General features: G+C 41.3%; 1 protein-coding gene across 5 annotated transcripts in view; it reads right to left on the minus strand.

Moving 5' to 3' along the window:
• LIMS1 (LIM zinc finger domain containing 1) overlaps positions 1–23,293 on the minus strand; it is a 40,401-nt gene that overhangs the window by 11,399 nt on the left and 5,709 nt on the right. For 2 of the 5 annotated variants that reach the window (XM_041468471.1, XM_041468470.1), the window contains exon 2: positions 5,104–5,263. In XM_041468471.1, the coding sequence (XP_041324405.1) occupies positions 5,104–5,259 (156 nt within the window). In that variant the 5' untranslated portion in view covers positions 5,260–5,263. Of the gene's footprint in view, positions 1–5,103; positions 5,264–7,483; positions 7,917–20,841; positions 20,961–23,293 lie in introns of those variants that run through there. The other 3 variants (XM_041468469.1, XM_041468468.1, XM_041468467.1) reach the window with 3 other exon arrangements.

Consider the following 23,293-nt stretch of genomic DNA (forward strand, 5'->3'; position numbering starts at 1 on the left):
AAAGACGGATGAGGAACTTGCACTTAACATAAATGCTGTAACAGCCTGGTGTGTTTCCAGATACAATTAGGTAGTAAAACATGAGGGGCTGAGCAAAAACAACCAGACCATGAGCTACATGTGGTAGGTAGTACATCCACCCACCTTAATTCACCTACTAGTTAGCATGTAGTGCTAATAGCACACCATTTCTCCAGTACTGCTGAGAGTGCATTTTCTGTCACCCATTTACATCACAAGAGACATCTGAATTTTGACAGACTACTGAAACTGAAGCAACCAAACACATTCTGAGCAGGAAATTAGCTAACAAACAGCCTTGGCCAGCAGGAGGGGAGAAGCATTTTTCCCAAACCTATTTGATGTCTTCCTCATTCTACATATCCTGCCAGAATGACCCAGCATACCAATGGGTGGAGGTTGGTGTAGGAAGAACACCCAGGGGCAGAAATCTTTGTAATTTATGGAGCAGTTCAGCCAAAACATGAAGAGAAATAAGCCTTTTCCTTCATGATGCTTATTTCATAGAATCATAAAATCATTTAGGTTGGGAAAGACCCTTAAGAATCAAGTCCAAATATTAAAGAGCAGAGTTCACTACATTAATGAAGTTAAATTGCTTCTAAGGGATTTGAATTTTATCACAGCTTATGTAAGTTCAGCTACAGTTCAAGCTGACATTGGAAAAAAAAAACCCATATGGAATAAAAAGACTCAACAGCACTGCATTAGTAGCTTAGCCAAAGAATATGTAAAAACATGTAGGCAAATATGTGCTGAAATGAAGGGAAATGTTTAGATACCTTCAGGCACCATTATTATTAGACACAAATGCCAATGAGCATGTCAAAACCAGGTGGACAATATTAGGTATGCCATTAAATGTTTGGATTTGAATGTCTCAGTTTAAACAATGGAACAAGGAGGACAACAGGAAATCTCACTCCTTTCTTTTCACTGAGCCTAAGACAAAACCAAGTGAGCAGTATAAAATACTACCCGGAAAGTAAGGTTTTGTGCATGGACAGCAAATACAGAAATGTGGTACAAGATCACCTATTGTATAATATGAAATGACAAAGATCTAATACAATGTAAATATTATAAATACTTTTGCAACTGGCAGGATGGGGATCTAATAAAACATTTCACTAGATACTTATGGTTAGAAAATTCCTGTGCCAAACATGAATTGCACCTATTAGGAACAGAAAGACATTAACTCAGTACAGACCTTTTCAGAAGTCTCTGTCAGAAATTTATCAAGTGTTTTCCAGTGTAATACTCTAAAACAGATTACTTTTTCATTTCGGCTTTTAAAAAAAGTAATAATTGAGAGGTACAGGGCTATTACTTTCTCAAGGAGTAATGGAAATTACTCATTCATTGTGAATTGTGCTTGCTTCCTGCATGATAAAATCCTTTCCAATCTGAAAAAAAATTGAAAGCTTCCTCTTCTGTTTAAACAGGTGGTCCAGTGGAGGATGCTTAGGTTTGCTTGGATTTCAAAGCCACCACATGTTCATCTGAACAGACCAAACAGGTTTTCTTCCCCTCTTTGTTTGCGTCAGGCAGGCTGTTTTCCATTCAGTCTTGTTTCTATTTTCAACCTCTGCTCCTTTGTGCTGCCCTTTGTGGATGACCCAGCAGTTATTATCACAGAAAGCCTTGAGCTTCTGTAACAAATCTGACAGTACATAGTTTAGAAGCAAGCATTTCACTTTTGTATGCTGAAGGCCCATGAGGTAAATGGCTCTGCATAAAACATCTCACTGTGAAATAACCTCCAGCTTACCCACATGTTTTTAGCTAACTTAAGTGGAAAGTCACGCACAAAAACAGAGACTTTAGAGGTTGTTTCTCTAAGGCAGCTGTTGGTAAAAACCATTTTAAGAAAACACTCGCGAACAAAAACAAACATGACCATCTGTTCTGCTATTAGTATAGGACTGTGCACTGCTACCTGTAGACAAACTCTACAATAGCACCTCTAGGGAATACACACCTTCCAGGTGGCAGAGTAGAAGCAGACCAGAATTGCTACCACTTCACACCTAACAGCAAAGAACAGAGAACTCTACTGGAATGGGCTTGTGCTAATTTTTGTTTCGACTGAATGTATTAAAAAAACCTGATGAAATGATGTTACTGAGCAAACTGGAACACAAATCAAATACACTGTACCCACAGTTTCTGTGCCACATCAGGCGTGCAGGTCTCAGGAATCCAAACTATCATTTCTAACACAGGCTCAAGAGGACATCCACAAAACCCCTGCTATGCTGTGCAGACTCTAAGCAGTGGATGGGTATCACTGGTGCCTGTGAGTGACTTGGCTCCAGTGCCACACACAGCGAGCTGTGCTGATGGGGGTGCGTGAAGGCAGCCCAGAGATAAGTCCTGCAGCACAGGAGACCTGGCCAGTTCCACCCCCACCTGTGGAACACAGCATGAAGGCTTATCATGGCAGTGTCTGACAGCAAGTGTGATAAGAAGCTTAATGACTAACCGGGGGAACCCTGCAAGGCTTGCAATAGGCAGGGGAACAGTATTTGCCTTCCTAATTGCTAAGAGCTGGAAATCATTTCCAAGAAATACTAGCTTAGCTAAACCAGGCACAGAGTAAACACAAGCTCATGCTGGGCAACCAACAATACCTGTGTTTACCCACAGGAACCTGCTCAGAAAAACACATTACCTGGCCACACCTCCAAACACATCCATCTTCTCAAAGACTGTATTAAGCCAGTCTGAGGAAGATGTCCTTTCTGCCCCTCTTCTCCAGCCACAGTTTTTGATAGTGATAGATTATCTCAAGTCCTCTGAGCACTGTCAGCCACTCCTGAGCACTCACCAACCTAAGCCCACCTTCTACCTGCTCAGGGCTTTCCTTCCTTCACAGAATGGGCCAGGTTGGAGGTGGGGTCATCTGGTCCAACCTCCCTCTTCAAACAAGGTCATCCTAGAACACACTGCACAGAATTGCAGCCAGATGATTCTTAAGAATCTTGAGTGAGGGAGACTTCACAACCTCTCCGGGCAACCTGTACCAGTGCACAGTAAAGAAGTTCTTCCCCATGATCAGGTGGAACTTCCTGTGCATCAGTTTCTGCCTGTTGCCTCTTGTCCTATTGCTTGGCACTACCAAGCAGAGCCTGGCTTTCCCCTCTGACACCCTCCCTTCAGATAATTATATACATTGATGAGGTTCCCTCTCAGTCGTCTCTTGAGTCTGAACAGGCCCAGCACCCTCAGCCTATCCAACATTATTTTACCTCTGTAATAATTGTGGCAAGAAGTGTCTATCCTTAACTGAAATTTTCCACTTCCTATGTAACATTTCTCAGGCTACCCAGCCTGAAAAAAAACCCTAGCAACATTAGCCAAAACATGTTTAGCACACAGTGTTATTTCAATTCGTGTTTCAGTAAGAGAGCACTCAAAGACCAATCATCATGAATATGAATGTTAACAAGGTAGCAGTAGGAAGCAAAATGCCTACATCCAGAATATCAAAGCACCACTAGGATACTTGCCTCTGCCACGGAGAATCAGGTATGACCAGCCATGAGCAACACAGAGAGATTGTAACATTCCTGAACTACATCCAAAAGTAGGTCTTTCTTTCTGCAGTAGTCTTCTCTAGAAAATACAGGCTGCCTAGGGCATGATTTCCCAAATCTTTACCTTTAAGGACCATTCAACTTTCTGAAAGAGGTCCTTGGAATGACTCATTGCTTTTTGAGTCAGAAAAAGAATGAATAAAGTATTCATTATTTAGAGAAAATAAATTTTATTGGTTTTAGACAATTTTACTAACATAATTACAAATATTTTAATTTTGAAATGTTCATATCATTTCACATTTGCCTCAGGTCTTAACATGTCAGGATGGACTCTTTACAGAGTCAGCTCAGTATATATTAACAATTGTAATGCAACTTGTTAAGTATCTAGGGGGGTGTTCTTTTGTTTCTATTTAATTAATTCTGCCTCGCAGCTCACCTTTTGATGTCTTATGGAACACTAGAGGCTAATTTACTACAATTTGTGTAACACTATCTCTGGAGCCTTTTGATCCTCAAACAAGGTGAGAAAAAGCAAATCCCCTTAGCCAGTCTCTTTCGCAATCCACACTCCTCCCTCAGCCTCTTCTCATTACCACGGCTCTGTAAAATTAGAAATGCTCCTGTGGAAGATAACTATTGTGCTCGTACCAAAGGATGACACCTGTATGTGAGAGCACAGAATTACTCCTTTTATACTCTGCTCATTTTCCTTTTCAGATCATCATATGACACAAATCCTGTAACTGCTACCCTAAGATGGACTGTAAACTACTCGAGCAGGACCTTATCTCTCTGACAGTAACTCCCTGTCTCACACCATCTATTGTTCCCTATACTAATCAGTTCGAATTTTATGAACCAGTCTAGAGCTTTCACTAAAGCCACTTGGTGGTGAGTCACATTCTGAATTACCATGAGAGGGAAACAGAAAATTAAACCTATTCCAAAATACCCTCCCTAAGCTGAAGTAAATCAACCTGGAGCTGAGAAATATGAATAAGATCAGGTTTTAACCCCTGAAAATGTGTTAAGAACTGGTGATTTCGAATGCTCTGGACTGTTTAACTTAAGAGTCGATCTTACACTGGTCTGGTTTGCATCAGCATGCACACATACAGATCATCTCTTTTCCAATGCCAAACTGGACTCACTCAACTCAGTGATAAACCTCCTATGGACCACAGGATGCTGGGATTTCCCTCTATATGACTTTCTCCTCTAAGAAGTATGTTTCCTATGTATTTCTGGTATGATACATCAGATTCATAAGTTTCAGGGAAAAAATTTGCACTGAGAAAAAGACCTCCAGGAATTTTTCTCTCAGCACTGATAACATTAAGGTCCACATTTAAAGAACATTATATCCATTGATATCCTCCTGGTTTTTTTCTCCCTTTCCTGGGCATACTCTTTCAGAGCCCAGATCCTCCCATGGGACTTTCCAAGCTATCCACCTGCCTGTAGCTACTTTTGCTATGATAAGGAAGGCTCAGGAGGGGGCACGGGGACAGGAGGGGTCCTCTGCCCCGCTTACCTCATAGAAGAGCCCCTCAGGGAACTGCTGAAAGCACTGCGCGCAGACGAAGCACTGCTCGTGGTACAGCTCACCATTGCTGTTGACAATTTTCTCGGCAGGAGCAAAGCCCCCCCTGCAGCGCTCGCAGATGGCGTTTGCAAGAGCGTTCGCCATGTTGCTGTCATTGAAAAAAAAAGAAAATTAACAGAAAATTAGCCTAAATACACAACAACACTGGCTGTGGGTCTTCCCCCCCATCACCAGGCCAAACTGCATCAACCTAATGCTAAGCTGCTCAAGACAAGTTTTTCAATGAACTTCATGGCTTGCGGCATCTCCTTGGAAATAAAGCTACCACTTCTCCCTGCTCCCTGATTTCTTTAGAAACAAAATCCCTGTGATATTCTCTAATTAATTGAAAACCCCAAAGAGAAACGTTGTCACTACAGACACATTTACAGGCTTTTTATGATGAAAAAAGACAGGCAATTCAAAGTACTATAAAAATTATGATATACATTAAAATTACAGAAAACAAGGGCAAATATTAATGATGGAGGACTGGAATCATGCAGGAAAATATAACAATTTATTGCAAACCAATTCTAATATATACATATATAAGTTCTAAAATATACATATATATAATGGCATTAGTTCAGAGCTCCAAATAAAAAATGTGATAGAGTGTGCAGGATCTAGTCTGGCAGATATTAATGAAAAACAGAGTAGTTAAATAATTATTCTTTATATGAGCTCTGCATAGCTTGAAGTAATTTTACAAATTTAATTTGAAGTCATGGGATTTTTGATTGGTTTGTTAAGGTTTATCTCAGGGAGGTCAGCTCATCATGTGCCAGCTCACTCCAGGGCCCAGGGGGAGGATGGGAATGCTCCGGCTGCCCCACTGCAACCCACACACAAGCCAACACAAGCTGGCAAACCCATGCCGGAGATGCAAAGAAATATTGAAACAGCAACCTTGGTTGCTTCTCAAAGGCACAGGACCAAAAAAATGGCAATGTGGTAGCTGCAGAAGACAGTACAGATGTGTTTCAGTTAATTAAAGCCAGAAAAAGGCTCTTTTGAGTTTTCCTTTGCAAACATTTTGTCACTCATATCTAGACTCTCAAAGCTCCGGCTTTCAGGATCATCCCACTGCCCTAATACCATGTGGTAGCAGAGAGCAAATTTAGGGCAATGGTCTAATTTCATTACAATGTGATGTCAGCTGACAAAACCACTGACTCAAAATTTATCTGGAAGGTTATTAGACAAGTGACATTATTTGAAACACATGTGCATGCATGCACACATTTTGATACAGCTATCATGCTGTGCCTGTAAGTGCAGAGCCCACAGTCCCCTGCAAGATGCCAAGCCTTCTTTCTTATCCCTTCAAGGGGATAAGACCTCTGGGCTCCCACCATGTTCAATAGGAACTGAATGCATTCCTTGCACACCATCCAAGGGAGCAAGCAAACACCTAGCACGTGGTTCAAAATGGAATGTGTTTTATCTATTTCTTACACTGTCTCACAGAAGAGCCCTACACAAGGTCACATCTGACATGTTATTATTAGCTGTCACTTTTTTTTTTCTCTCTCGATCTTTGCAGATGAGGAAAACAGCAACTGCAATCCAAATATCCACTGCCCTCACAGTGGAATGAGCAGGCAAATTTCACATGAAGATCGGATGCAGGATGGTCTAACCCATACATAACAGACAGACCTATGGACAAACTGCAGTGACTATACCCATAAACTGTGATCAACTATAAAGCTCGCCAATGGTCTTCATGGACTGTGTATGCTTTCTGTGGGGAAAAACCTCAGCCAATTTCTCCAGCCTCCTTAGCAATCTAAATGAAGAATAATCACAAGAGAAACTGGGATCTTTCATCATCGCTTCAACAGTGCTCGAGCATTAAGGATGCTAAGCACTGCTGTACGTAAAGTATAATCCAAGAAAAACATGAAACAAAGTTCAAAACCAAATAAAAACAGTTTCCCTCTACAGGAAAAAGTGCTTCACTTTGAAACACGTCATATATGTAAAACTAGTGAAGTATGTAATACTTCTTAATTAATGAAGCGGTTTCCATTTGCCCAGAATAACTGGCAAACAACCTGAAGGCAGAGAGACTACTTTAAAAATTCCAACACCATTTTTACTGCTGATAAAAATTTCTGATGCAATTAATGATGAAATTTAAAGTAACAATCCAAATTTTACTTGACAGTTACAACTGGCAATGTTTCAAGCAGAACAGTGGCAAAGGTTGGATGAGAGAACAGCTTGCACAGCCTGAGCCCCAGATAATAAAACACATTATGTACAGTACACCAGTAATGTCACTGCAGTCACACCCCGAAGCTGAACAGAATAAACTTACAATCTTGCATAAAAGTCACAAAACTCTTTGTAGAGTTTTATTTCACTGTGCCTACGTTGCAATTTTGACACCGGTTTCTCGCCTTCATTTCCTGCGGAGTTGTGAGCATCGGGAGCGACCTTGTACGCAACCTCTTCATCCTCTGGGATGGGGAACGGCTGAGTTCTGTGCTGGAAGTCCATCTCGCTCTCACTGCCTTCCCAGGTGTATATATTCTATGCTTACACTGCAAGCAAACTGTAGGCAAAGTCCGCAAAACAATATGCTGGACTTCCCCTTGTTCCCAGCAAAGTGATTTACTTTCACAGCTCGTGTCATGTAGCTGGAGCTACTCAGCACCCTGCTAGAGCTTCAAGTTAAAAGTTCAGCAGCAGGGCTGTGAGCCTGTCACGCTGAGATTTACTGAGCTGGCTGTGCACAGAGGAGAACACTCCCCTGCCAGGCCCTCATGTAAACTCGGATGCTGGAAAGGGTCTTTGCTGCTGGCTGCTGACAGAAGCTACCCAGGAGAGCGGTGGTGTGAGTAACCTATGTGAGCAAATAAGTTCACCACCAAACTTGGCTGCACCTTCTTTCTGCTGAGGGGGCGTGGAGGCAGTCCAACAATATTTTATCATGGGCAAACCAATAGTGGAAAGCAGGAACAGAAGAGTCCTGACTCCAGGTAAATATTGCTTTAATGCTATAGTGTGTTAATTACATTGTAAAAACGGCTTTCAATTCTCCACTTGTGTCTTCTAAGTCATATGTATTGAATTTATCTATTGTGTCTTTCTTCTTGTCAGTACTTCACACAAGGAGTAAGTACAGGCAAATGGTTTAATTTCTGTTGTGTTTCTCAGGCCATTAACAAAACTGACAGGCATGCCATAATGGACAATATATGAAGGAGGAAAACCAAAGCTTTATTTCCAGTGATGTGCTGCATGTAGAACAACTATCCAACATAAGAACATTAACTGAAGTAAGACTTGCAGCTAATAATTCAGACTCCTTCAACCTTTCCCTCTTTGAAGCACAGTGCTTGTCGCAGATCTGGGATACTCAGCTTCCAGCACTTTCTAACTGCAGAAAAGGAAGGCTTTTGGGAAGCCCTCCTGAGTAATTAACTTTTGTGTTGAACTGTCTCAGCCTTGTTAGCAATCAGTTGAACTGCAGAACTGCATGCACTTTGTGCTCATGACACACAACACACTGGTAGCTGAAGAATCTGCTAGTCAGTGAGGGGGCATGAGGAAGCAGAGGACAGCAAGAAGACAAGTAACAGGAACAAACAGAGAAACTAGAACTAAGATCAGAGAATAATACAATAATTTCGATTGGAAAAGACCTCAAGACCACTGAGTATAACCATTAAACTAATATTGCTACATTCACCACTAAATTATGTCCCCAGGTGCCACATCTACACATCTTTTAAATACCTTCAGGGACGGTGACACTAACACTTCCTTGGGCAGTCTGTTCCAGTGTTTGGCAACGCTTTCGTGAAGAAATTTGTCCTGATCTTAAATCTAAACCTCCCCTGGCACAACTTGAAACCATTTCCTCTTGCACTGTCACAGGACATGACAGAATGTCCAGTCAAGGCTACAATTTCTTAATATACCTGTACCTTCCCTAGGACCTACCACAGAGGGTCTGGTTGGTGATGGTTTTTGGCCATATCTCTCACCATCAGCTAGGACAGCTTGCTCAGCAAGCATACAGCAGCCCACATGCCACCCTCCATGCAGGCCTGAGCTTGCAGGCAGCCACCTTCCTGCAGCTCAGCCAACGCAGTCCTACGCTGCTCCTTCTGCTGACAAATTTGTGGAATGGGTTTGGTCAGTGTCTTTCCTTCACTTCCCCTCAACAAGGAGCAAGGCCCTAGGCAAGCTATTTCCCTGTGTAGGTGGGACCCGGGCAGCATGACCCTTCTTATTTGCCTGTCTGTAGGTGTGATTATTCACCCTATGCCAGAGCTACCAGAAGTCAAGCTCTAACAGGCTAAGGAGGCTGCACCCTCACCACTGACACAGCCTGGCTGCAGCTCAAGCCCTATTTTTATCTGTCATGGGGCAAGCTGCAGATGAAGCAATGCTCAGATTGTAGCCCAAGGGCACAAAGATCTTGCCAGAGCACCACTGCAGTCCTGGAATAAAAGATTTCTGCATTCTCTGAAACATTAGTGATGAAAATGTGCAGTGTCTGCAAACAGACATGCAGGTATAGTGATGCCAGCTCTTCTTCTTCGTCTTGCTTCCCAACACTTCTTGCACAGGTCAGTGCTGAGCTTCTGTGGGTATAAAAAACTTCAGCGAGACTGACTGCAGTGGACTAAAATTGCTGATTCATCCAGGATTAGTAAAGGTGCATGAAACTACCAAGATAACAAACAGCAAGTCAGCCTATCTCTTCCTCTTATCACTATTTTTTCAACAATTTCCCAACTCTTTTCCTATATTTTGTCCCAGATCACAGACAATTATCCAGGGAAGATGCTGCTGCAAATCAAAAGTGCCCTGTAGAGACTTTCTCCTGGTGGACTACTACAATTTTGCAGTAACCTGAAATCCACAGGTGACCAGTGTGGTTGGAAGCCACTTCTGCTGCCTCATACCCTCTTTGATCCACAAGAAAACATTTGATTGCTTCTTCAGCTTGCTACTGTGCAGTCTTCTGCATGGCTGTAGCAAAGCAAGTAGTACAGCAAGTTATTGCAGTAAGATGTCCATCCAAAAAGCCTGGTTTTATCTTCCTAGTTTTTGTCAGGAAGAAGTCCTTCAAAGTCATAGGATTCCTTATGTGCAATAAGTAGAAGCTGCCTGGTTCTCCAGTTTCCCAGTTTTTTCCATTAAACAAGAAGGAGCTTGACAGGAGTTTAAAAAGGGCCTTTATGCTACTGAAGCAAAACCCAGCTTCTACTGTGGAGGTCTGGTAATCCACAAATACGGAGCAGCTGGCCATCCTTCTCTTTTCTGACATTTTGTAGGAGGTATGCTGCCAAGATCTGAAATACATTGTTAAAAATACACTGCATTTTCATCAGGGAATTCTAGGTTACTTTGAGGTGAAGCTGTCCATGGAGAGTGACAAGTATGTAAGAGGTTGTTTTGCAGCAGCAGCAGCTTCCCAAGGGCATTCCCTGGGATATGGGACAAAACATAGCAAGCAGCCTGTTGTTAAAGATGCAGTGTTAGGGAAAAAAGAAGTTGAGTGTTTAACTAGAAAAGGTAGATATGAAAGAGAAAGACAGTCTCCTCTTGGCACACTGAGGATCTTATCAGAAACCAAAACTGGCGGTAGGGTAGGTGCTCAAGGAAATGGTAGAAGAGGGAGGGAGAAGTGTTCCACAGCGGTTACCAGAAGGACTTTGGTAAACAATAGCAAAAATAGGCGCACTGCCTAATCCCTGCTGAAGGATGACTGCCGCCTCACTCCACGCTGCCTTCTCTGCACAGCTTTCCAACCTGGCTGCCCGCACCGGCGGCTGCCAGGGGCAGAGAGGGACTCTTACAGAGACGGCTCTGTGGCCAGCCAAGCCCGCTGAGCATTTCACTCCGTGCCACAAATAGCCGTGTGCGGAGCAGTCACGGCTCCAAACAAGGTGCTCGGCAAAAGCAGCTGCTGCTTGGCAACCTGTTTGTGCCACCGTGACACATCGCTGCAGCGCCGGCAGGCTCAACATCGGGACGGGGGATGAGTAAGGACAGCGCATCCCACTACCTCCCCCACGGGTACGAGTGGTTCCATTTCAGTGATGCATTAACAGATGCTCCGCGGTGACTCTCACACGCAAAATACAGAACAACCTAGAACAGAAGTTTGGCTGCAAAAGACGCGTGGGCTTGCAATGCCCTGCTCTGATTTCTGCACCAACATTTTAAAGCACTAGTTGACCTTCTGTGGGTTTTTAAAATTGAAATTGAAAACACTCTTGGGTTCTGATTGCTGCAATTGTTTATCTCTTAAGCAATAAAATACTTTCCGTGTTAAGCTGGTCTGAAAGGCAGTTTGAAAAAAGGTATGAGTTTTATATAATTCAAATGCACATTCTACAGATAGGATTTTCACATGTGCTCAGCACTGCTCTAACTACTTTTTCTATTAAAAATTATGGAAAACCATCTTGAAACCACTGCAGTAAAAATCAGGTGAATTCTGAGTGTTCCTGAAAGTTTAATTCTTTAGTCTTCACTTCAAAATGTGTAATTAAGCTTATGTGGTGGGAGTTTAAACAGGGCAAACAAAAAGGCAATTCTAGTTGCTTCATATCCTCCAGTATAAATTTATTCTAGTATAAACATGTCCAAAAAATGCTTTGGTCTCCGCAAACAGAGAAGGTTCACATTCCACCTCTCCATAAGGAAGTAAATATAACTGGAATAGACAGGTATGCAGCAGCTTCCCACACAATGTTTATCAGTCATTCAGGCACAGTGAAATATCAGCCTCTGACAGAATTTGTAGAAAGGGAGAGCAATATGCAACTGCAGCATTTTCAGTTATAAGTAATAGTTCAGCAAAGTATCGTGTTTTCTTCCTGCTGGTTACATCTATTACCAAATGAAGCCATGCTCTGTGTAAACCAAGTAATGACTTCTGTGTACAGATATTTGATACCCTTTAAAACATTCATCTCTTCCTCCCCCACTACTGTTTCTTTCAATCCTGTGCAGACAGGAAAAACAAAACAAACAGTATCATGTATAAGAAGCTCATGAACTCCAATGATTTTGTGTTGCATGAGACACAGCATATTATTGGTTATTCTTGAAATTTGCACCCTGCCTAGTCAGCTGCATTCCTACTTCATTATGGTATCCAAATTCTACATCCAAATTCCTTAAAATCCATAGAATTTAAAGATGCATTTGCACTGATGCATTTCATATAACACATCCTCATTTCCAATTTAAGAATAAAAAAAACTTAGCCACTCAATACTAGGGGCTGCACATCAAATGTCCCTGAGACACTCGCTGTGAAAAGAACCATCTCTTCAAGCCTGAAAAGAGAAGATCAAGTCCACCAAGCTCCAAAAAAGTGACAGGACAAGAACAAACAACCTCAAGTTGCATCAAGGGAGATTTAGAGTGGACATTAAATTTATTTTTTTTTTTTCCATGCAAAGGGGTGTCAAGCATTTGGAACAGGCTGCCCAGAGAAGTGGAGTAGAGTCAACATCCCTGAAACTATTTAAAAGACATGTAGATGTGGCACTTGGGGACACAGTTTAGAGGTGGACTTGGCCGTGATGGGTTATTGGTTGCACTTGATAACCGCAAGAGGTTGTTACTGCCTAAATGATTCTATGATTCTAAAATGATGCAGTAACATATTTCTCTTTAGGGTAGTGGTTTCCTAGCACCAATATTCAGTTCATGTCATCTGTCACTGACATCCACCAAAAATCCTCCACTGAATCCTCAGAGTAATGGCAAATGCCAGCCTTTGATTCTGCCTGAGTCATCTGCCTGCACTATGTGGAACCAATGTTTTGACAAGCTGAGCACCATGACCTGAGCAGTTCATCCAGGAACTATAATTAATACCATGACTCAATGTAACACCCCAGCAATCAGGAGAGACTTCCAGTACATTCATGCAGCTCCTTGTAGGGCAGAGAGAACTGCAAAACCAGGCTTCCCAGCCCACAGCAACATCCTTATTATAGTCACATCTCCACTGGTGACACCGTGCTGAGGACTGACCTTCAGCTTTAGTAACCTGCACGTCACGCACATCTTTTATTATTACTTTATTACTATTAATCTACACTTTCAGCAACATAATCTTTTCTCATCTTCATTAATTTGAGCTTCTGTATGATGAAGTACGAAGTTTTTTATTGCCTGAATTAATTAATTTTGAGCAGAAGTACAATGTGTTATAGAAAACATCTCAGCTGTTCCTCTTCTCTCACACACATACCAAGTTGTAATTATTAGTCATTCCAGGTTTCGATTTCACATTTTTCTCTTCCTACACTCACTACAGCATCACCAGGCTTTAAAACCTGCAGGGGATGGCAGACAGCTAATCCATCTGCAGTTTTTATTTCACAGCATGAAATAATAATAGCCCTAATATTCAATTGCCAAGAGAACAACCATAAGTAGTTTATGTTTCTAACTACTCAAGAATGAGTAATATGTCAACAAATAACGCTAACACAAAATGGCATTTTAACTTTATTACGGCAGTCTTAAATTTAAGGTAATGCAAACTAAAGGTCTTCATCTTGTACTTTACATTTATTAGCTATTCAATGCTAGTAGCACACCTGTCAAGTAAACATGAATGAATTTCAGTAGCAGCTTGTGCAAAGGAAGATTTCCATGCATTTTTCTAGCAGAAGGTTTGGCAAGGTTTTTTTAAACCTTTTTGCCATGTTTTTTTAAAGTAATGGTTTCTGTCCCAACACCTGACTAATCCTCAATGAGTAAAGCAGCAGTGGACAGTTAGAGTATCTATTATATCACTTATGAGGGAAGTAGATACAGAAGTTACTCCTCACAAGAATATACTGTTGGAATCATCCAAAAAGAACAGTGAGTTTTTTTGCTTGACAGAAGAGAAGCAAAGGAAAGAGGGAAGATGACAGGGCTTTGAGCTTTCAATCAGAGGGGCTCGAGCACTGCCAAGCCTCCTTCTGCTTTGCTGCATGCCCTGGTGTAATCTGAGGAGTAGCTTTAGAAAGAATTTGAGTTTAAAACTATGGAATTACTTGTACATTTCAGGTAAAATTCATAACCTGCAACTTGGCAGCTCATGGAGTTATCCCACTCTGAAGCTGCACTGCTACAATGTCCTCTAAAAAGTATATATATTAGGACCAACTTTGCAATGTATCAGAAATATGCTTCACTTCAGTTTCTGAAGTCAGTGAGAAGAAATGTACAAAACAAAAACTGAAAAGCCAAATATTGTGCAGGACAAATAGCTTTCAATGCAAACTTCCTGTACTGGAACAAGGGGACCAGCCAGGGCAGTTCTGAGGCATGACTCTGAATGGGAGTCCAATAGTTGCATAGAAACAGAGTTCAAAAGGTAGACTCACCTCAGGATCAAGAACTTTATGATCTATGAAGAGTGTGGCATGCATGGATTTCACATGCTAGAAAAGACAAACATCATTTCACATTTGCTCTACCTTGTCCACTCATTCCTGGCTGGAACAGCTCGAATATTTTGAATCCTTAATTTAAAAAGGCACAAGCTGAGAAATGCTGTCAGGTATTGCTGTCTGTGTCTGCCAGTATGCTACTTCCTTTGATGCTAATAGTAAAAAGGTTTTAATTTTTTTTCCTAGCTCTATTATGGCCATTAGGGCAGCCAGAAACAGCAGAAGAGCTACAAGGAAATATGTCACAAAAGTCAGAACCCAAGTTTCTCTTCCTGGACAAAAGGCTCCAAAAGATCAGAAAGGTTCATCCATAACAACACATCACAGGATGACTTAGAATCTGCTGGCAAAATTGAGCAGTATCATGAAAAAACACTGCTCACAGAGTACTTTATATAAAAACATAGTTTCAGAATTCTACCACAACTACCTAAAATGAGAATTTCTACAAAGCTGGAAGATACAAAGATGAAACTGAACAATGGCAGCCTAAAGCTGCTATGACAAATCAAGCAAGGAAAAAAATAACACATAACTATGTGTACTACACCATCAGATAATACACATGAAAACTCAGGGTATTTATTAAGTCACTCAATGCTCTGAGATTACTGGGTGCAAGGCAAGACCAGAGGAGTTAATTGAAGGAAAAAACATGGAACGCCACAAACTCCGTAGGAAGTCTGTGAGCCACAGCTGGTGGCAAGCTGGGATTACTACCAAGGGCAATCCCATAAAAGGCTCACTCTTTCCTTCTACCTCCCTCCACAGGCATCAGCCTTTGGCCATCCTCAGAAGCAGCATACTTGGCGAGCTGTTCCCATGCCTGGAGAGCATCATGTAAAAGGCTCATGGTCCTCTCGAGGACACTGTATCAGCTACCGTCAGGTTTCCCAGGACAGCTCAGAGACCTCAGGAAAACAAAATAAAAAATATACAGAAAGGGAATCCAAACGTACAACCTTTTAAACTTTTCTCCCAAATACCTGCAAGTTAGAAATTTTTATTAAGTGGTAACATTGGCATAATTTAGTTTTTCTCTTCTGTGTGTAAACTCACTTCAGTGTGACAGACTGCATTCAAAGGGTAGCTTAATTATAATGAAGAATAATAAGCAATCACAGTACATAAGCAATCATAGAACACCTCTGATTAGGTATCTCAGGACACAAGAAAACAAGAGCAAAAGAAAAGAATGTACAATTTACCTTTAGTCAGCTAATCCTGTAAATAAGAACAGCGAAAATCCTAATTGCTAGAATTAAAATCCTAATTGAAGCTTACATGTTGACTAAAATCATAGATTTAAGAGGAAAAGCAATTACTGCTTTGGTTGATGTTACACAGGCAGCTATCTCTAGTCATTTGGAGTCATGAGAGGTGATAGTCCGGGTGAGCAAGTCAAACAAAATTGCTTAGTTGTTATGCAATGTAGGAGACAAGGGGTGAGAGAGAAGGCAAGCAAAAAAGGGTGTGTTCCTCAGAGTTATTTTAACCCCTAGAGCAATGAAAAGTACAGCACAAATCAACAGTAAAGCCTCTAGTCATGTGGATACCTCAAACTAAGGCACAATGCAAATGCTAGGTATCCCAATATTTAAATCTAACCATAAAGCATATTTTTGCTGACTGTAAGTTACTCTAATTAATGGTACCAATTCAGTGTTACATTTACATGGACAAATTCCTTCTTCAATTAGAGCAGCTAGCAGACAAGCTGAAGTATTTCTTAGTTCAGAGCTCCCAAGCACTGATTAAATGAGTATTTGTAGCACCCAGCTCTCCACTGTTCTAGCAGAGTTATTAGGGAGAAGCACAATTTTTTTTTTTTTTTTGGTCTTAGCACTTCTTTTAAAGTTTTTCCTGCTTTAATAAATTAATCTCTTTTTTTTTTTTTACCAAGGTATGGAATAATTACTGCTTCACCTGTTGACATTGGCAGGGGGAGCAAGTTAAATAACTCTCACAGAAAGCAGCCATATAAATTTTGACACTGGTGATGCTATAAAGAAACATTACCAGGAGAAATCAAATTTAAGCTTTCAGGTGCAGACAGGTCTTTTATTTTCACCTTAACTGGCTCTCGGTACCCCAAAGCATCTGAAGGCCCAACAGGTCCCTGGTTTCCCAGACAGTCCCTGACCATCATTTTCATTCCTTCTTGGGAAGAGCTGGTCTTCAGAGCTGATGTATGGCTGGAAGCAGCTGTACACCTTGTCTGGCCGCTACACATGTGCTTTTGATGGCAGGTTAAGGAGATTTGTGAGCTTGCAAAACTCCTGAATGCTGCATCTCACAAATAAAGGGGGACAGCCCCAGCATGTTCCTGATGCGGGGAATTTTATTCGTTTCTTTTTACACTCACCTAAAAGCCTTGCTGTGCAGAGTCTATCCCCCAAAGGCTCAGTGGGACATACCAGTGTGCTTATGCCTCCTGTCTCATCGGCAAGGAAGTCTTTGTGCTTGAAATTTTGAGGCACATCCACATGCCTTCCAGCCTGGAGTCAATGTACAGAGGCAGGCAGGAGCCTGAACAGATCCAGCAGATCAGCTCCAGGAGAAGAGAGGAAAAGGAATGCAACTATAAATTAAAACTATTAATATAGAAAACACCTACAGTGCTTTCTGCACAGAACAGAGCAGCGAGCTACTGACAGCCACTGATGGAAGCTCATCAATGATTATTTATTGTAAATGCTGAAATTTACTGTTTGATAAAAAACTTGAGACTAACCTCTTTAAAAGCTGTTTACATTTTTAGTGGCACTTGAATGCACATGAACTTGGGAAAGAAAGCTACAGATAGTAGTTAACAGTGATCTAATTAATTTTTAAGCATAATTGCCAAAAAAACCCTCAAAGATAATTGCCTCTGCTTTTGTGAGTACCTTGTACTGAGCCTTGAGAATTAATAGAATCAATTCTTTTAGAGGAATCATTCTATTTTTACAAAAACCCATGGGATGAGAAGTGGAAAGAGCAAAAATAGCAAGCATACTGCCATTGCTAAGTGGCTCCTAATGATTAATCATAAATATATGTGTACAATTTCCTTTGCATCCTGTTTGCTGAGAAAAGCAAGAAAGAATAGCTCAGAATACAGTCAGAATTTTTTACGTGCTGCTTCTGAAGACAAAGCAAGTCAAGACCTACACAAGATATCACTGTTTTCCCACTAAATCAATATAGCCTGAAAAGAACAAGTCTTCAGAACAGTTGCATTTAGTTCAAGGATGCATTTAAGGTTGCATTTAGTTCAAGGATGGCTGCATCTGTTGCACACAGGAGAGAGACGAAGGTGCCTGGCATCCTCCTGCATTTTGAACTCTGCAGCTGGGGAGCATCCTGTATAATTTAGCTTTATGAGCTGGTGAATCTGCTCAAACAGGCAAAGAGAGGTCTGCATTTAGCACCCCAACCTTACTGCAGGTCTAAACCATGCACATTTTTGTACTGTGCAAGTTCAAGAAAAGGATGAGCTATCCAGACCACCTTTTACGTGGCACAGACAGACTGCAGCTCCCTAAAAGGTAAAGCACAAGTTGCATCTCTAGCAACAGATTAAAAGGCTGCCACAAAGGTTATGAAGTTTGTTAAGTGATACATGGGTGAGACAGAAAGAGAAGTCAAATTTCCCATCCCCACAAATCCCCACATTTGTCAGGACAAATTAAATGTATGTGATACATTATATGACAAACATATGTTCTGGTGCACATTTAGGAGTTTCAGTACATTGTTTCAGAGTTCCCAATTATTAGTAATCTCACACATTTTAAGTACAAATCACACTGACATTCCAAGGAAAGAAAAAGGCAGAATTTTGGCACCAAGCCCTGCTGAGCTGCTTTGTAATGCCAACACTTGGCTATGTCTCAGCTGCAGTTTGCAGGTACACAGGTCCCTGTCCTACCAAGCACATCTGGCTCCTGCTGTGATGGCTGAACCCAGCTGAAATTAAAGGTTTTAAATACAGAAGCTCTCAAAGGGTGACCTGGGGACGCTGGCATCTTGAGTACATTTTGGCCCAGGATTAGAAGAAAACTACTTCAACTGAGAAAGCAGGTTTCAGTGAACTGTTGCTTGGGGGCTGATATTATTTAACACATCTGGATTAATATGTATGTAAAACAAAATACAAAGGCACTAGAACAAAAAACTGGAGAGAGATACTATGGAAGGGCATTAAAAAGCCATGGATGGCAAGATATATTTAGCAGACATAAAAGAAACCTCTTGTCTTTCTTGTGGACTCTAGATACTCTGAAAGTATTTGCTAAGGGCAGGCATCTAAGTGGCATTGGGAGAATGTATGGAAAAAACTAGAGCTTTCCATTTTTAGAAAACTGAGCTTTTTCTCTTTGTTCCCGATTACTCTTTGCCCTGTTGATATGTCATAATTCTGTATTTATAATCTCATAGCCTTTTGTCATGGAGAATGCAGTAAAAATGACAAATAAGCCTGCCTTGCAACACACTGCAATATCACAATATGGGTTAGGAAGGAGCAAGGTTTAGTTTGAATAAGAACCAGCTTAAACTATTAGCAAACATAAGATAAGCTCTGGTTAGAGGTACGGGCTATCTGCCTGCTCTACAAGCATCATCTGACCATGCTCTATTCATCTTCTTGCACCTCCAACACTCTGCCTTCCACTGATTCACAAGCCCCTGATTCACTGTTTCCTCCAATTTGGATTTTATTTCTCAAGACTAATTCCCGTTTCATGTATTTCTCATCTCTATACTGGAAGAGGCTCAGGAGATTAAAACACCCAGACTTCTGCTGGTGCAGTAAACACACCCCTTCCCCCTATCCAGCTCCAAAATGGTCTCATTCCCATCTTGGATATGCACAGTAATAACAGCAACACAACCACACAGAGCTAGTACTCACTGTTATGTGTATGCTTTAAAAGAGGCTTTCTCTTCCCCAAATAAATCTGTTTTTCCTCATTGCTAATTTTGTACAAAATAAACTAAATGTAAAAATGTCAAGAATCTCTGCACTTATCTCTTACTCTACACTAAGTTTGGCTTATTCTTCCAACTGCAGTCATATGAATATAACATATATACTGCTAATACTATTAGAAATCCATCTCAGAAATCAATTCAGAATTAATACTACAAAGGGATACCAAATACACCAGTACCAGACCTGCAAGTTAACACATTCCTAGAAATTATATATTTCTGACATCTCATTAAATAATCTCTGTAAATTACAATCATACATTTTGCCACAATTATGGTTCTTAGTTGTAACAAAAGAGCAAATCCCCCAGATGTGAATAACCATTCTTCTGAAATCACTAATGCAGTTGAAAAAAACACAGTAACAACCTTTCAAATTACACAGCACTCCAACCTGATGCACAACCATTACCAAGGAAAAATAATCTAAAAATACAATGAGACAGGCCTTCGGAGATAGGAAGTACTTCCTCTCCACTGAGGCTTTTGTTAGCAGATACACAAGGTTCCTTAGCGAAGGAGCTTGAAGTGGGAATGGATTGCTTTCATGCTGAGCACACTTAGAAAAACATCCTAGCATTTTTACTTTTCTTGGGGGGGTGTCTGCACTTACTCAAGTTACAAACAGATCTTTAATCTTTCTGCTCCAAACAGAGGCTTTTTGCAAATTCATTGTTAATTTTTTTCAAAAGGTTCACAGCAGCAGGAAGATAACCCCAGACATTAAATGGCTTTCTAACTTTCGGCCACCCTTCCTGAGTAAGGTCAGGCTAAGTGGCCCTGCTGCATTCTTTTGTCTAAAGCCCTTTCCAACAAAGAACACCCCATGAAGACCCCACCCCAGCTCCACACCACCAGCCTGGCACAGGGACTGTGCCAAGACCCAAGAGGCAGCATAACCCACAGAACCTGGGTGACCCAGAACCAGCTTCAAAGCAGACGGAGCAAAGTTGTTGGGCTCCAAAATGTTTATTTACTTGCGAGTGCTGGCCGTCAGAAGGGATCCCAAAGTAAACACCGGCTAACATTTGCCCTTCCCAGGGCCAGGGAAGGCTCTCACACCATCGCCAGAACCTGCAAGGTCACCGTATGGCTCCTGTTAGCTCTCTTTCAGGGGTTTTTCTGTCGTGCCTCGGGGCTGCTTCTCAATGCATGTGTTTTGCAGCGACTTTCCAGAGCTATGGTTGCATTTTGTTTGTTACAACCACCGAAGCAAGCGGGCAGCAGAGAAGGGCTCGGTGCCCTGGCAGTACCATCCATTTGCACTCACCTCAGGTTCTCTTCCTGTGACCCGGGCAGGACACTGTCAGGACGATCCCGTCTCCTCCTGTACAGACCTGAATGTGACAACTCTTTCAGCTGCAAGGCCGTCATATTCCCCTACCTGGAGGAGGGTTGGTTTTTTTTAAAAGGTGAGGGGGGTGTTTTGGCTTTGGGCTGGGTTTCTTTCCCCCGCCTCTCCCAGCTGTGGGTGCCGAGGAGCGCGCCTGCCAAGATGCCTGGAGAGCAGCGGCTGGGCGGTGTGTCGGCACACCTGCACCGCCGGAGCCACCAACCTCTGCAGGCAGGCAGGGCAGGCACCCGCCGAGCTGCTTCCTGTTTCTCATAGGTACACACCCTCCCAAAGGGCACCACATTTCCTTTATCACTTGATCACACCTAAGGGATGTGTGCGACAAGCTCACCCCCATCTCTCCAGCTTTCCTCCAACTCTCACCGCCCCGACAGGCACGACCCTGCCCTGCGCTGGGCAAAGCAGGCGGCTCTCCCAACGCCTCCGCGAAAAGCTACACATCTCCAGGACTGCAATGAGCTGTTTAGTCTTTCCTGTTCTAATTTATGACAAAAGGAAAGTCATTAGGGCTATGAAAATTCAGAGTTACTCAAGCACTTTGGCAAGCTCTGACAGGGAGGTTAACGCAGCAAAATGTGCCGCAAAGTAACTTCAGTAACTAGCATTAAAATGCTCTTTTGGAAATGCAACAGCACTCTGCATTTTTCTTTTTCTGCCTTGAAAATCAGAAGAAAACCACAAAGTAATTTTCTTCCTGCTCTCAGCTATCAAACGCAAACTACTATACCAGTTTGTCACATTTGGTAGTGATGGAGTGTCCCGTGTAATTGTAAAACAGGAATGGAAGTGCTTGAAGTTTCCTGCAAGGCAGGAAGGCGGTTAGCAGGCAATTTTGCAAGCTCTGTGTCTCGTTTCACTTAGTAAATTTTTAGTAGTAAATAAAGCACTTCATTTCAGCAGGCTTCAAAAAAGCTTACCAGTTTTTGAAAAATGTTTACTATTTCTTTGACATTATTCTTGACACATAAAAACTTAATTCAGAGATTTTACATTCTACATGGTGAATTTGGAAGGTGTGTTTTTTAAATGACTTTGCATTTAATAAAAGCCAAGAAACCTAACAGTTTGCAAGGATTGTTTTGACTACAACAGGAAACAAGTTCTATCTGGTATGAATTACAGAGTTCATTATTAAAGGGTTTATTTTGTAGCAGACTATATCTAAGAGTATTTTTTAATTTCTCTAAAGGAAAAAAGTGTAACATGGAAAATAGGTAATACTGGGTATATCATATGACACCAATTTTGTAGAGATTACTAGACTGAACACAAACTCGGTAATTTTACGTAATACTATCAATATGCTTCAGTCTGGAATGTCATCAGCACATAATATGAAACATCGCACAATGGAAAAATAACAAAATTGTTTTGGAAAAGGATTCACATAACATGCCAAATAGATAATGGCTGGAAAAATTCAAAGTGATTTACACGATGTTAGAGGGTTGTGCACACTGAACTGTCAACAAGGTATACACATCTGAGCTCTTATCCTCAGAAAATAAAAGCAAAAACGATCACAATATTTGCCTAAACATGCTGCATTCCAGCTTCAAATTAAGTACTTATAGTTGTTTCTCAGTACTCAGTAGGATAAGCTTAAACATAATTAAATGCCAATTCCCTGCCGTCAGTCAATCAGCGATCCAATGAATAGTTAATACTGTTATGAGTGGAGGTTCAGGATGGCAGATGACAGATGTTCATGGCACAGCAGCTTTTATACATTACCAACAGTTTATATTCTGCTTTAAATATCTGTGTACAAATGACTTATTTTTGTCCAAATGATCCACTTTAGATAATAATCTAAAAAGCGATGAGTACATTTTTTAATGTGAAAAAGCTCTTTGTTAACTATCGAAATTAAACTTTCACCTATAAATTTGCTCATAGATTCTTATTCACTACAGTAGCTATCTGTTAAGCATATACCAAATGCTTTCATATTAAACATGAAACAAGCCAATAAAAAATAAAAGGACAATTCTTCACTCACTTTGCACGTTGCATTAATCTGAAACACATCACTTCATTAAACTTTTATTTATCTCCATGAGCAGCTGCTGTGCTTGGGCAACAACTTTTACACAAATGTCCTTGGAAACCAGAGCTGCACCAACATAGAGCATGCAAATTAAAGGAATACAGCAAGCCCAGACACAAAAATGAGTTGTTATACAGATCAAATCCACCTAAATACAAAGGATGGCAAGATGGTTAGGTTTTCAGAGCAAGACCGGGGACTCAGCTCCAGTTTGCCTCTTCAGCAAACTCCAACAGGGATCTACGCTGATACAGAAAACACTTCCTTGGAGGGCTTCTGAACAAGCTAAAAGCTTTCTACAAGAAAAAATACAAACTG

The sequence above is a fragment of the Pyrgilauda ruficollis genome, unplaced genomic scaffold (genome assembly GCF_017590135.1).
Source record: "Pyrgilauda ruficollis isolate IOZ18807 unplaced genomic scaffold, ASM1759013v1 scaffold22, whole genome shotgun sequence".
Taxonomy (NCBI): domain Eukaryota; kingdom Metazoa; phylum Chordata; class Aves; order Passeriformes; family Passeridae; genus Pyrgilauda; species Pyrgilauda ruficollis.